Here is a 15,918-nt window from a genome sequence, read left to right on the forward strand (position 1 = left end):
GGCAGTCAGCCTTCCTTCCGTGGCTTCCACATCTGTGCGGTCAACACTGCGGCCAGAAAAACCCGAGGGAAAACATGGCGTGTGTGTTGAACATACACAGACTGGTTATCCCTGCGCACAGCCATTTATAGTCTCTTACCTTGCCTTAGCCACCGTAAATCACCCATCCCGGGGTGGTTAAAGTGCACAGGGGAGTGTACCTTCTGTGCAGCCCCTGTACCATTGTACATAAGGGGCCTGACCCCCTGTGGATTTGGGTGTGTGGATGGGGAGCTGGAATCAGTCTGATAGGCAGTGCCAACTATGCTTATTCTACAATGTATGAGTCGAGTGGATGTGTGGTATATAATATACAAACAGCGAATGGCCAGTCCACTTGCTTGTGAATTCTGTGCCCATAGTTCCCGTGGAATGCTTTCGTTGATTAGTGCCAAAGTTCTTATAGCTAACCTGTGGTTGCAGGCCTGCCCTGGTGCCTACAGGTAGGTGCTGAATTACCATCTAGATCAGTAAAGCTCGTGTTAATGATGTGCTAATGTCATTCTAAAGTGAGTGTTGACTGACATATATGCTAATGAAGTAGTGGTGGTGATGTCATTCCTCACAATGACTGACATCCTGTTACTTTTAATTAAAACTTAATGTGAATTATTACTATCTCCACCCACAGTTTAGTCCTTAATTAGGGTCAGCAAAAGTTCCTTTAACAGGATGAGCCAGTAATTATTTTAGGCTTCTATGGCTGCTGTAAGATGAGAGCAGCCATTGTAATACTCAAATGAGCAGGGTGTGGCCAAATAAAAATATGTTTATAAAACCAGACAATGGATGAGTTTTTTTTTTCTAGAGGCTAGAGTTGATAGTCTTGGTTTTAATGACCAGATTTATCTTATTTATCAGTTTCTGTCCCACAAATTCTTCCACCCTGGTAAGGTAGGAATTGAAATCTCTGAATGTAGAGTTGGGTGGAACTGCACAGTATTGTATCGTTGTATAGTATTTCCACAATTATACTGCAGACCTTTGCAGGGTTTATCCCACAACTTTGTCCTTCATGTATTAGGTGAACTAAGAACATGGAATTGTCAGTTCAAAGACTATGTAACATGCATTCTTTGCATTCTTAGTACAATGGCGTATATTTGATATATGGTAACGTATGCTGCAAGATTATGCGCTTAAGAGACTCTGAAACTTCCATTCCTCAGACTGCGGTGTAGCTCGGTTGGATGCTCAGCTAGCACACATGAACCCCGGATTTGAGTAAAAAGGAAGAAACTGGGGTGGGGTGCATTTTATAATGTTCACAGTGGCATGTACGCCCCCATGCAATAAACAAACAATAGATAGACTGACTGATACATAGACAGACAAAGATGCTAAAAATGAAAGCCTGAGTGTGACCCTCTTTAGACGGTGTCTGTCTGTGTTGTCCAGCCTGAGTGTGACCCTCTTTAGACGGTGTCTGTGCTGTGCTGTCCAGCCTGAGTGTGACCCTCTTTAGACTGTGTCTGTCTGTGTTGTCCAGCCCGAGTGTGACCCTCTTTAGACTGTGTCTGTCTGTGCTGTCCAGCCTGAGTGTGACCCTCTTTAGACTGTGTCTGTCTGTGTTGTCCAGCCCGAGTGTGACCCTCTTTAGACTGTGTCTGTCTGTGTTGAACACAGTCTTCAGCCTGCTGTGAGTTTCCAAGTTGTCTCTGACAGCTGCTTGACTGAATCTCATTTATTTTTCCAAATAAATGATGGTTACATTTTTCTTATATAATCCGTTCCTTATCATTCTTATTTTCCACTTGATTTCTTCATCTGTTTTTTATTGCTTGGAAGTTCTCTGTTAGGGACATTAACCTAGCATGCATACTAGGTGATTTCTGTTACATTAGCATGTAATGCTTCGTAATTTATTGTACCGAAATGTCTGATGTGTTTTGTGCTTATGTGATTGTCCCCTCTCCAGCTGTTCTCTTTTATCTTATTGTATGACTCTGCATATTATTTTTTACATTTATATCTTTTCCTATTGTACTGATTGGTATTCCCTGTGTCTAGTGTGCACTGGGGAGCCATCTCAGAAGAGAGCTATTGTTTTGGCTCACTAAACTTCATTCATCTTGCCCCTGGTTTAACATGCCAGTGTTATCATAAACAGTTGGACAGTGAGTCTTTTTAAACTGTCTCTTGTTTGAGTAATCCTTTGATCTATTTTTGAAACAATGCTACATTCTAAATCCTTGCAGCACATTCTTTTATGCGTTAGAACAGGGCAGAGCCTTTCTGGCACGTGTTTATTTAGTTAGCTAGAAGCCCCTGAAGATCAGCTGGTTCACCCCCACCAAAGGCATTGTTAGGATTATGATGCTAAACTTAGAAATTAATTTAACAGGAGCAGAATTTACTATTACTGAGTCTTCTAAACTATAAGTAGAGTGAGGCCGTCCAACGCATGATCCTCTTCTTTCCCACCCCACACTTCCTGATTGTTCTTCGCTTATGAGTTACTACTATCTCAGGACTGACAAGAGCCTGCATGCGTGCGTGCGTGCGTGCGTGTGTGTGTGTGTGTGTGTGTGTACATACACATTGTATGTTCATATATGTGTGCAAAAGCACACATTGTGCATGTGGAGGTAAAAGATCAGTATCTTGACTTCCTTCTCCACATTGTTATTGTTATCTGTGTGTCCATGTCCGTGTGTGTGTGTTTTATGATAGGGAGCCATACCATAGTACATATGTGGGAATCAGAGGACACTGTTATGGAGTTGGTTTTCTTACCCCCTATACGTGGGTTCTAGAGACATCATGCCAACTGCTTTTACCTCCTGAGCCATCTAGTTGGCCCCCAACACCTAATTTTTTTTGAGACATAGTTTCTCACAGAGTCTGGAGCTTTCTAATTCAGCTACCCTGGTTGGCCACTGAGCGCCAAAGCTCCTCTTGTCCTGACTCCCCCTGTGCTGGGGTTACAGGCTTGTACCACTATGCTGGGCTTTCTCATGTGTTCTGGGGACTGATCTTGGGTCTGTCTGCTGGTATGGTAAGTAATCTTTCCAGCCTCATGTTTAGACATTTTAATGTTGAGGAAACATCATTTTTTTTTACCCCTCAGCTTGCTAAGAGTTTTTTGCTTTATTGATTTTTTCCCCCTCTTTTACAGAGTCATACTGAGCCCAGGACCTTATGCATGCTAGCAAGCATGTGCCCTACCACCGAGCTGTGCTTGTCGCCGGCACTTTTACTTTTTATTTTACAACGGTATCTTATCCCATTGTCAAAGCTGGTGTTGAGCTTACTGTGTAGTATGAGGCAGGCCTCTGAACCTGAAGTCTTCATGTTTCAGCCAAGTACTGCCACCAGGCTTGGCTGAAGTTTTAGCAAATGCCCGTGTATCTTTTTGACTCATCATTGGGATGATTAGCAGTAGCTAGCCTTCGTATATAAACTACTTTAAGTTACAAAATACACTGACAGTGATTCAAATAACTTTATTAAATAAATACTGGGTTTAGCATGCTCTCCTTTTTTCTTTCTTTGAGACAGGGTCTCGTTTAATGTAGATCAATCTGGACTTGAACTCGTAGAGACTCACCTGCTTCCGCTCCTGCGTGCTGGCATTAAATGTGTACATTACCACACCCAGCTGGGTTTTTTTCTTTCTCCCAGATTTTCTTTTTCAGAGCTTTAAAGAACTCATTCATAAAGCCACCTGAATCATGTACATGAGAAACTTAAGATTTAGTTTAGCCAAATAGATAGTGTTTCCCCCTTTGATTGCGTCTGTATTGAATGCTTAGAAAACCCTCCAGTTTGAGAGCTACTTTTGAATATTTAGCCGTAATTCCCACTTGGTATGGTTTCGTATTTGATTATTTAATCCATCTAGAATGGTCGTCACACGAGGAAGTCCTAGCTTCCTCTGCCCTTCTTGACTTGTTGACTAATGACATGTTTATACCCCGAGAATTTGAATTGCAGCTCTTGTCTTATGTGAAGTTACGTTCTCTAGGATGTGGTTTTTGGGTTTCTTCTGTTCTTTTTCCATGGATACATAGCTCATTTTCCATACTGTGTTCACTTGTAATACCATCTTGAGCACCTTGAGTTTGGGAAAGTCACTAACTGGTTGTGCCTATAAAGTCTCTAGCCGGTTCTGGGTGAGCACTCCCGATTCACTCTAAAGGGTATGAACTTAGGCTACTGAGGGCTTATTTTAAAAAATAAAATAAAATTGCTGAGAATCCATGTGTGTGTGGGGGTGGTGGTGGTGGTAGCTTGCCTACAGTTTCAGTCTCTGAAGGCAGGGGTCCCCAGGCCAAGCTGGCTCTTGACTAGTCACCCTGGCGAGGTCTGGATCTGACTGAGGGACTGTACCTCACTGAAGAAAGCGGGAAGATGATCAAGGATGATTCCCAGCACTGACCTCCGGTCTCCGTAATCACACAAACACATGCACGTGTCCACCTACGTGCAGACCCGTGCACACGCATATGAAGAGATGAGGAGAATCTACTGAAGAATTGTGTAAGGTCTATGGGAGCAGTAACGGATCAATTAAAAAAGCTGTCACCAGTAATCAAGTCTTTCAATGCTTCTGTTCATGGTTTTCACATATGAAATCTTATGTGTGGCCGTCTTTCAGAATAAAATTGAACGGCAGCAGTGGTCAGTTTCATCAACCATCCACATGTTAGGAGAGAGTTCTCATAATCTGTTAGATCAAGGTATTTGTAGGGTGGATTTAATACTATTTAATTGTGGAGCCATGTGAATCAGTGAGTTTCTGTACAATGTGTCCTTTGACGGAATGAACGTTTCCACTAATCTGGCTTATTTTTGTTTTACAGATGTTGTTTTGTGTTTGCTTTGGGATACCTCACAGTGTGTCAGATTACTAGAGTCTATATCTTTGATTATGGACAATATTCTGCTGATTTTTCAGGGTAAGATGAAAATTTGATTCAGTGACCTCTTCTATCTGTTCTACCAGAGTGGTTAAAAACTACAGACTGCAGTTTCACTTAGTACCTCCGACGGAGGGCTGTTGAACGTGTGTAATTCAGTGGATGTCACAGAGACCCCTGTGCTTCTCAATTGCCTTAGATAAACCTTCTAAACATAGAGCAGTTAGACTCTTCATGTGGCATTTTTGTATTCAAAGTGGCCTCTGATTCTAATAGGAATTTCCTTCTGCAAGCATTTATAAGCATTGAAAGACAGCTGCCCCCGCTCCCCGCCCCCCCGGCTGGAGAAATGACCCAGAGGTTAAGAGCACCGACTGTTCTTCCAGAGAACCTGAGTTCAATTCCCAGCACCCACATGCCAGCTTACAACTGTCTGTAACTCAGTTCCAGGGGATCTGACACCCTCACCCAGACATAAATGCAGGCAAAACACCAATGCACATAAAAAGAAATAAATTTAAAAAAAGAAAGTCAGCCCCCTCCAAGCTATATTCTTGCTACTTAGCTTTCTTCTTCCCCCCTCCCTCCCTCCCTCCCTCTTTCCCTCCCTCCCTCCTTCCCTCTGTCCCTCCCTCCTTCCCTCCCTCCCTCCCTCTCTCCCTCCCTCCCTCCCTCTCTCCCTCCCTCCTTCCCTCTGTCCCTTCCTCCCTCTTTCCCTCCCTCCCTCCCTCTCTCCCTCCCTCCTTCCCTCTCTCCCTCCCTCCCTCCCTCCCTCCCTCCCTCTCTCCCTCCCTCCTTCCCTCTCTCCCTCCCTCCCTCCTTCCCTCTGTCCCTCCCTCCCTCCCTCCCTCCCTCCCTCCCTCCCTCTCTCCCTCCCTCCTTCCCTCTCTCCCTCCCTCCCTCCTTCCCTCTGTCCCTCCCTCCTTCCCTCCCTCCCTCCCTCTCTCCCTCCCTCCTTCCCTCTCTCCCTCCCTCCCTCCCTCCCTCCCTCCCTCCCTCCCTCCCTCCCTCTCTCCCTCTCCCTCCCTCCCTCTGTCCCTCTCTCCCACCACAGAGTAGTGGAAATGACTTCTGGCTTTTGTTTCTCCAGAGGGGATTATTTCCTTCTTGGCACTGGACAGGTTTTATTACCTTGTAAGGAGACTGAGGGAGTGTTAGGAGAGAAACGCAACCTCTCACCCTGAGCTGACCAGCTCCTGTCTTTGTGAAGAAGCATGTCCTGCATTTGAGGCCCAGGTGGGCAGCAGAAGACTTCACACTTGACATCAGTTACTCTTGGCTTTTTCCATTGTCCAAGAAAGGGTGTGTCTTCAGTCTTTCGCCTTTGGGCAGTATCAAAATGAATAAAATATCCAATTTAATGATAAGCAAATTAGAAAAAAATTGTATCTCAATAGAAATTGACCAAATTATTTGAGAAAAACTTAAAAGGGAGAATTTTAGAGGATAAAGTATCTTTTTCTTCCCAGTAAGAGTAAAGTATATTAAAAAAAAATGGGCTCGGAGGAAAGCAAGTTGTGTCCCAAAATAACAAAACCAAGCCAAAACAGATGACATATACTTTTAAACAAAGAAGAAGAAAGAAAGATACGGCATCAGATTAAGAAGTGAGTCAAGTCGCATTGAAATCCACACCTGGAATGGGAGGGTAACAAACAGACCAGCCACACATCTTTTTTGTTGTTGTTTTTGTTTATTTATTTCTTTTTTTTCCCCCGAGGCAAGGTTTCCCTGTAGCTTTGGAGCCTGTCCTGGAACTAGCTTTTGTAGACCAGGCTGGCCACGAACTCGCAGAGATCTGTCTGCCTCTGCCTCCCAAGTTCTGGGATTGAAGGCATGCACCACCTCTGCCCTTCCAGCCACCATCTTTAACAACAGATATTCTTAAAGAAAATATGCAGGGCAGAATCAGCACTCACTTGGCCCCCTGTGAGTAGGGGGAAGTGGGCCTGGTCACATGGCATGGCGGGATGAAGTTGGGAGCTAGTTGTAAAACTAACAGATTATGTAGAAAGCAGACCCCTGCTAGAATAGCCACCCAAAGTGAACCATGCCATCCAGTGACTTTTCACTCCGAGCTATGGAGCCCCAGGATCCAGGCTGTGTGTGCTGTCCCAGGGGTGTCAAGCAGTGGGGACCCTGGATCCTCCAGTCTTGTTCTACTCACACCTGCTATGGGTTTCTCTGGTCTATATTTATATTCACTCGAGATAACGTTTCTCAGATTTTTTTAAACACTCGCTTATTAGCATAACCAAACTGAATTGATTGCATTACCGTGCATGTTGGCTCTGCGACACTCCTGTGGGACTCAGCTTCCCGGGTCCCTCACAGTCCTCCTTCAGTTTGATCTTAGCCATTATCTTTTTCCTCTCCATCATCTGCTGCTCTCCAGCCTCTTCCGTAACGTCTTTCTCTGCTAGCCACACAGAGGGCCTTGTCAGAACAAGTGTGTCATCACAGTAGATTAACGTGAAGGTTCAATCTCACGGTACAGCCCTCTGAGGAGGCGGCCTTTGTGCCACGTTCCTTCTGGCACCACCTCCTACCAGGGCTCTGGAACCTTCTCATTTGGTTGTGGGTGGGGATTAGTGATCCAGATCAGAGAGAGCTCATGGCTTACAGTCCATTATCTAAACTACTACATGGGCCCACAAGCTAGAGAACAGTTTCTAGGAAGAACTTAATGATTCTTTTTTTCAAAGTTATTTATGATGTGACTTTAGCAGTATTTTGTTGAAATTTATAATTTAATTATTTTGATATAATTTAAATGTTTATAGGGGAAGAAAGAACAGTGTAGCATTTTAAAGATAGACTACCTGTTTATAATAATCCCAGTGTTAGCCTCTGAAGGACTCCTTTGACTATTATTGGTGAATTGATAGAGATTAGGTGCAGAATTGAATGAACTGAAGCAAGCTGTCCTGGTACAACTGTGCCAAAGAAGTTGATCTTCTAAAGTGGCCATAAGAGAAAAAGAGCAAGCTGTTGGGCAGTGCTCCCCATTCAGGAGGTAGGGGTCCTCAGGTGTAGGACATCTAGGTGTAAGCAGATTTTTCTTTGGGCCCCCAGCTCACAAAAAAATGATGTAGATTCTTCTTACTAGTTATAAAAGCTCAGCCAATAGCTTAGGCTTGTTTCTAACTAACTCTTATAACTTAAATTAGCCCATATTTTTATTGATCTGTGTTCTACCATGTGTTTTTTTTTTTAACCTCTATCCTATTTTGTGTGTTCAACTCATTCCATGTCTGTCTGGCTTCTCCTGGTGACTCTGCCTTCTTCCCAGTGTCCTCTCTGCCCCCAAATCCTGCCTTGCTATTGGCCGTTCAGCTTTTTACTAAACCAATCCCAGTGAAATAACTTGACACAGTGTCAGGGATTATTCTATAACAGAAAGGGACAGAGAAGTCCGTCCTGTGAAGCAGATTAGGACAAGTGTCATTTTTCTTCAAAGTGTCAATGTCTAGATAGAGCACAGAAAGGAAGGCCCGGGACCTTGCTGAGGAACTGTGTAAATCTCCTGAATGAGACAGATTTACTTGCTTGAGGCATGGCAGAACTGAGATACATAGAGAGATGGGGAAGGGGAGAGGGAGAGAGAAAGAGGGGTAAGGGAGAGAGAGGGATAAGGGACAGAGAGAAAGGGGGCAAGGAAGAGAGAGAGTGAGAGAGATACTGAGTCCTTCTGAGAGAGAGAGAGAGAGAGAGAGAGAGAGAGAGAGAGAGAGAGAGAGAGAGAGAGAGAGAGAGTCTTTCCCCATATAATGTTAGGATCAGGATTTCTTTAGATAAAGACTGTCTTTTCACTAGAAGTTTCTAGTTGCAGAAAAGTTAGAAAGTCCCTGAAGTTGTGAGGTCTCACCTCAGCTATAAAAAGGTGATACAAGAAAAGCACAAAATGATTAGTCTTCCTATCAGAAATAACTTTTAAAATGTGACAGAAAAAAAGAAGATCCTGTTTCAAAAGCAACTGGGAAGTGTCCAGGAATCTGTCTAAGAAGAAATGGGCTAGGCCCTGTGAAGACAGCATAAAACTTTACTCGGGGGTACAAGCTTGAGAAACAGCCTCTTGTATATAGATAGTGTTGCAAGCAAGAAGTTGGAATGCACGCAGTTGGAATAACAAAAGTTATGTTTTATAGTTGGTATAACAAAAGTTATGTTTTATAGTTGGTATAACAAAAGTTAAGTTATGTTTTATAGTTGATATAACAAAAGTTGTATTTTATAGTTGATATAACAAAAATTATATTTTATAGTTGATATAACAAAAGTTGTATTTATAGTTGATATAACAAAAGTTGTATTTTATAGTTGATATAACAAAAGTTGTATTTTATAGTTGATATAAAAAAAGTTATATTTTGTCATGCTTAACATCATCACCCAAAGTTCACACTCTGAGTTCCTATGTCCTAAGCCTGTCTCCCCAAGGCTGCTCACCTGTGCTGCTTAGCTTAGCTGAAGGTCAGGTCCCTTCTTTAACAGTCATCTCTGATTCAAAGGTCTGGGTCCTGGGAGACTCTCCTGAGGGCAGGTCAAGGTGGGGTCTCTCCAGATGTGCAGAGCAGAGCGTTGCTCCTGGTCTCTGCTTACGGACTGTCCAGTGGGCATCATGGGGTCTAGGACCATGTCTGGTTATCTTGAGCGAGTGATGTCACTGGGTTCTGGTTGTTGGGTGCAGCCTTGGGTGTAAGAGGCTTCCTAAGCTATTTTCACATGTCTAAAAGGCCTTTTTAGTAAAAAAGTTCTGAAATGCTTGTTACAGATAGGATAGTCAAATCCAGTAATTCTTCTCAAGGTAACCTATGGCCTTAATGCAGTATTTGCCTTAATCTGAGCATGGTGGACCAAGCTTGTAATCCCATTGACCTAGGAGACAGACGCAGGGGGATGGTCACAGACTTGAGGCCAGCATGGTCTACACAGCAGGTTTCAGGCCAGCTAGAATACAGTGAGACTTTAAGAAGCCAACTCACAATGAAACAAAGTCAATAGAATACCTGCTCAAGGGCAGTGACCATCATACACAAACAGCAAGGAGGCAAGTCAAGGCCCTGGGATAGAGACTGGAAATAAGAATACAGAGCAGTGCCGCCAGCAAGATGGCTCGGAGGATAAAGGTGCTTGCTGTCAAGGCTGAAGGCCTGAGTTTGATTCTCAGGACCCCCAGGGTAGAACAAGAGGGTGTCTCCTGGGAGTTGTCCTCTCATGTGACTCCCATGCCCTCACCCTAAAGATATAAATAAAGGGTCAGAATAGCTATGGTGGGTTCATAACTCAGGGGAGACATCCTGGCTCCTTTCTTCAAGTTGCTGGACTAGACACTTGTGGTATAGCAAATACAATAAGCCCTTTGCCTCTTGTGACTAAATAAATGGCAGGGAGCGAGAGCTGCATTCTCACTGGAATTGGATCTGTCTTGCCAAGGAGTCACTCCGGGTGTCCACCACAAGGCAAACACAGAAGGGTTCATGTTGAGTAATTCCCATTCAAATCAAGGCTGTGTCTTACAGCTAGGCATATAATATCAGCTGCTCAGTGGGTGTGGCCTGCCAGCTGGCCTGTATCTACCCCCCTCCCCACTGTGGAGGCCTACTGAGCATGCGTGATGCATTTGGTAGAGGCTTTTGTAGGAGCCAGTTCTTAAAGCAAAGGCAGAGACGGACGTAGCATAAAAGCTGCAGGTGTGGTTGTCGTTTCTGTCTCTCCATCCTGAGCAGCCTTATTTGAGTCCAGAGTCTAATTTTAGACATGTTTTTATGTTCTGCGAAATGAGTCACGAAGCCCGCTAGCTGTTCTTTATAATCCTTGCCACACAGTGCCCGGTAACTGTGTGTAAATAGGGCGGCATGAAATAGTCCAGCACCCGAGACTTTGCACCTTCCCCTTCTGGTGGTTTTTCCTGTGGGAGTGTCTCGGCCCTTGACCTACATCTGACTACAGGAAGCATCCTGTCCCACTGCAGGAAGCATCCTGTCCTACCGGCAGGTCATGTCACCGCAGGAGCTGTGGAGACTCAGTTGTCCTGAGTGCTGCGGCTGATCGAGTTGATTCTCATGGTCAAACACGGCAGAAAGACCTATTTACCTTGGGTCTGCAAAGCCCGCCCAGGCTCCTGAGCAACTTCTTCCTCAGTGCCCCCGCCTCCACTCTCCTCTCGGCTTTCAACCATCTCTGCTTGTTCAAACCCCAGATGAAATGATTGGGGCACTTCTCCTCACTCTCTGTACCCAAATATCACTCATTAGTGTATCTGCTATAACTCCCCTTTATCTTTACCCATGGGAGCTGTGTCCCAAGCCACAGGGGGCGCCACAAGCCACGGGCAGTAGTAATCCTGTTTGTACAGTTTGTCTACACACACGTTGCCACGTTGAACGATGGCGCTTACACCTCAGGGCCCTTGTCAAGGGCTTCTCAAGCACAGGCACTGGGGGCTGTGATAGTTGATCTGAAGGTGGAGACGGCTGCTGGAGGGGTGATGGGTGGCAGCGGATGCCGCAGGGTGGGCTAGAGAAAGAGTGACTTGTGGTCGTGCTAGGACAAAGGGGCCCCCACAAGATGTCTTCATGCTACACACAGCGACATAAAATGTACAACATGGGAGTGTTTCCAAAGATCTCCATTTTATATGTTCAGACTATGGTTGACTATAGACAGTGGGAACTGTGGAAGGTAAACAGGGTGTGAGTGTGTGGGTGTGACCACTGTGTATGTGCAGTTGTATGTCTCTTAGTCTTCAGAAACAGCACTTCCCATTGATTCTTGTGTCCTTTCGACATCTCATGCTCAAAGTGGTCCCAGGGATTTTGTAGGTGAGGCTGTGACCATGTGACGGGGAGAGAGGTTTGGTTTTTGGCAGAATGTGCCGTGTCTCCGGTGCTGTGTAAAGTATTAGTGATGTTCCATCACTTAATCTACACAGGGTCATTGTCCTCCCCACTTTGTAGTCAGTCACTGCTCCCCCTTCTACTGCGGTCGACGGCAGTCAGGATTTATGAGTTTAAATTTTTTATCACCCTTTGTTAGTGTGTGCGTGTGCACGTGTGTGTCTGGTGTGTGTATACGTGTGCATGCACGTGTCGAAGAGTACAGATTGCAGGAGTCAGTTCTTGCCTTCTTCCATGTGGGACCTGGGGATTGAACGCACGTAATTAGGCTTGGTGGCAGGCACCTTTACTCACTAAGCCAGTTTACTGGCCCCGTTTGTGAGCTTTGATCCATATATCCAGCTGCTTTGTTCCCCACATCCCTACCCATTGTCCAGTCAGCGTCGTGCATAAAACACACTCAACATGGACGACTCAGCCTCTCACCTGTTGATCCTGTGTCCCTTCCCCGGCAGCCCCAACCCTCTAGTTAGTTACCCTTGTCAGAAACCTTGGTGGTATCAGACCTCAAACCTTGCTTCAAAAACACCAAATTGCCACTGGCTTGAGAACGCACATAGGATTCACTGCGGTCTGCCTGTGCTGGCCCTGATCTGAGCCACCTCCTCTCTTCCCCACATCACCTGCTTTCTTGTCCCCACTTCCATACTTGATGGTCTTTGCTCAACCTACTCAGAGTCAAAAGTGTTCCACAGAAAACCAGGTCAGCTCTTGACCCCAAACCGGTTGTCCAGTCCTTCTGTCTGTTAGGTCAAAGCCATAGCCCTTGAAGAAGCCTGCCTTCTGCCCTGTCCTGTCCTCCACACGTCTGTCTTCAGGCTGTGACCTTGTTCTTTCCTCTGAATGTCCTTACTCTAGGCCATCGTTCAGTTGTCATCGCCATTCAGATGTCACCTTGGGGTGTTTGTTAGCTCTCATCTGTATCCCCCCATTTTCCTGTGCAGCACTTGGTTGATTGTGATCTATGTGTCTCTCTCCCGTAAGTCCTGTGACAGCAAGGATGCATTGTTCATTGTGTCTCCAGCGGGGTCAAAGCTGGGACCTAGAACAAGCCTTGGTGCTTTGTAGATGCCCATTAGGCGCTATCTTTCCGAGCGAGACTATCTGTAAATCATGAGGTGACTCAGATCCTGCGTGCCTTAACTGGGCTCACATCCCACAGGCATTTGGTGTTGGGCAGGTGGGACTTGTCTGATCGCCATGGGTCTTGTTTGCATAAAGGTGATTTGAGTGCAGGGACATAGTGGCTTGTCTCTGTTGTTAGTAAGGGCTTAGTAGCAAGTGGGTGCTTGTAGTTGCTGGGACAATAATAGACAAGCATCGTTTGAGTTCAGCCGTAGCCACTTCCGAGATAATGAGACCGTGCTGAATGTGCATGTTTATTTTAAGCCTGCCTTCTCTACTAGCGTCAGCTATAGTTGAGAATTACTTCAGGATAGAACCAAATTATTATGTTCTCATTCTTTGTAGACAAATGGATACTTAATAAAATTTCTCATCGTTTTTATATTAGAAAGTCTAGAGGTTTTGGTTTTGTGTTTTTATGCCTTTGTTCAGAGGCTGGAGAGATGGCGCAAAGGCTAAGAGCACTTGCTGGATGTTCAGTTCTTAGTATCTACTTGGTCGCACCTGCCACCATCTTTAACTCCAGTTCCAGGGATCTTATACCCCCTTCTGGACACCACACACATATATTTATGCAGACAAATGCTCATACATATAAGACTTATTATATTAATAAAAGTCTTTTATCTTATAGAAAGTCTTTTTTAAAAAGTCCCTTAGTTCAGAGGAGTATTTTTGTGTAGCCAAAACTGTCCCGTCAATTACGTATTTGCTTGAGTAGTGGTGGTCTGTTTTCCTCCCTTTTGGCAGTCTCATGCCAACATAGCGATTTGTCACTTAGAAGGTAGAGAGGAGGTCCCATCCAGGCCCTGACCCCTCCCTTGGCACCCTAGAGCTGCTTCCCTACCTGTTCCAGGATAGACAGGTTCTTTACCCACCGTCTGGCAAGCTAAGTCAGATTCTGGGACACAAGGAGGGATTAGGTATTGGGGAATGCCCTTTGCTACAAAACCAACAGTTAAAAACTGTCACTACTTGCTGCTCTGAAGGGACAAAATGTGCGCTGTGGAGGGAAACCAGCATCTCCTCTCTGATACAGTGTTGCGCTGGTTTCTCCAATGGTGTTTTCTCTGTAAGGCAGGCTCTACCTGGAGAGGGTGTAGGTTTTGTCTTCTCTCCATTCCATGCTTCCACTCCCATCATCCCTCTGGTCTCCCAGCTGCACGCATCTCCGTGGCAAGCCCTCTTTAGAATCTTCATCCTCAACACCCTCCTCTGCAGTCTGTACTGACACCTTCTGTTCACTGTGCTCCCGGGAGCAGGGTGAGTCAGAGACAGTGGACTGCCACACATGGGTGGATGGTCACCAGTGGTACTGGGGGGAAGTCGGGTTCTCTCTTTGGGGGTCTTTATCTTGTTAATAAAAGAATTTAGATACACTCTGAGAGGGACACTCGGGGATGGTTTTATTGTGTATTATTATGATTTGAGAGAAAAGCAGCAGAACATGTGCTGTGGGCAGAGGTTCAGCCAGCCCGTGCTTGAATGAACAGAGAGGAGATGTTTAATAGGAGCTGCCCCGTAGAAGGACAGCAAAGCTGTCTCTGCAGAGTGGCTCCGGGGAGAATGGCTCGAATAGGGCAGGGGCAGGCAGCATTTGGATCTGGCATCTGCTCCTCACCTTCTTCTCTTCTTTGCTAAGATATGTAGCCCTTGGAGTCGGCTGTGCTCCTAAGCCTGGTTCAGCCTCCCAGACCAGGACGTGGTTCTGTGAGGTTCAGAATACTTGCACCGCATGGAGAAGAAGTTCCATGAAGGCTGCACATGCTCAGTGGGTACTATAAGGACATCATAGTCGCAAACACATAGTGCATCTCTCGGGCGTATTATATATGATACCTGTGGCTGAATATGCCGTTGTATTGGTATAGAAATTTAGCTTATTTTATCAATTTGTTTTAGTTACATGTGCATGGGGATTCGAGTTTAGAACTGAATGGCATTTTATAATTCCCTATGAGGAGAATCAGTCAGGTTGAGAACAATGAGTGTGTCCCCCCCAAGGAGATGTAAATCTCAGGGCATTTGTATAATCCTCAAGGACCTGAAGGATGCCCTGTATGCAGAGCAACCTGGGGGATTAGACCGGCTGAGCTATGATTTCCTAGGTAACCTTAAGAATTGGCTTTTAAGAGAGCCAAGAGACCCCTTTCCCTCTCAAGCACAGGGAATCGGAGAGCAGCCCTCATCTGACCTTGCCCCTCGGAGCCTGAACTCTCCAGGGCACAGCTGTGGCTCTGTATCCAGAGTGAGCTGTGGAAAGCCAAGCCTGTGCCCCTGTGTGCTCGCACTGGGAGGCAGTGCATCTGCTGGGAGAGTGTGGAACCTCCCTGCCTGATCCCGAGCCTTTACCCCTCAAGACCAGCTGGCCCTGGTCGCCCCGTGAGGGTGATTCCGTGGGGTCGTTTGGGAGGCTCTGAGAAGACAATGCAGTGAGAGTCCTTGCTCTCTCAGCATGCGCAGCACACTCTCTGCCTCTTGGCAAATGTAACTTCTGAGTTCATTGTCATTTTAGAAAATTAAACGACCGTCTGAAAGTTGGTGCTGTGAGGGGTGGGCTGTGATGTAGGGGTGGGGTGTGACACAGTGAGGGTTGGGGTGTAATGCAGGGAGAGAGGGTTTAATGCAGTGAGCTGGTGGGATGTAATGTAGGAGTGCAGTATACTGCAGGGTGGGGTGTGATGCAGTACAGATTTTATTTGGCTGATTTGGTTTTCCTCTACAAGTTAGCCTTTCAGCTAGAATTCTCACAAGACGCAGGAGAAACACTGCTATTTCTTGTAATATGTATAAGGCAATTTCTCTTTTCTTTAGCAGACAGTAGGCTTCTGGGTTCTGGGGGGCTGGCATCAGCGGAGATGGCATCCTGCCCCTTTCTTTCTTCTTGTCTCCCTCTCGCTGTTTGGCTCCGCTCCTCTTACCCTTCTCATCCAAACTCCTTTAGCTTTTGCTCATCTCCCCCTTCCTTAGGCATCCTCTGTTCTCTTTGATGT

General features: G+C 45.6%; 1 protein-coding gene across 2 annotated transcripts in view; it reads left to right on the forward strand.

The window, feature by feature from the left end:
* Positions 1–15,918, forward strand: part of Mboat2 (membrane bound glycerophospholipid O-acyltransferase 2) — a 128,623-nt gene that overhangs the window by 82,515 nt on the left and 30,190 nt on the right. Inside the window, exon 4 of one of the 2 annotated variants that reach the window (XM_075984084.1) lies at positions 4,845–4,940. The exons of the other annotated variant lie outside the window; for it this stretch is intronic. Within the exon in view, the coding sequence (XP_075840199.1) occupies positions 4,845–4,940 (96 nt within the window). The remainder of the gene's footprint in view (positions 1–4,844; positions 4,941–15,918) is intronic. 2 annotated transcript variants of the gene reach the window in all.

The sequence above is a fragment of the Microtus pennsylvanicus genome, chromosome 8 (genome assembly GCF_037038515.1).
Source record: "Microtus pennsylvanicus isolate mMicPen1 chromosome 8, mMicPen1.hap1, whole genome shotgun sequence".
Lineage (NCBI taxonomy): Eukaryota > Metazoa > Chordata > Mammalia > Rodentia > Cricetidae > Microtus > Microtus pennsylvanicus.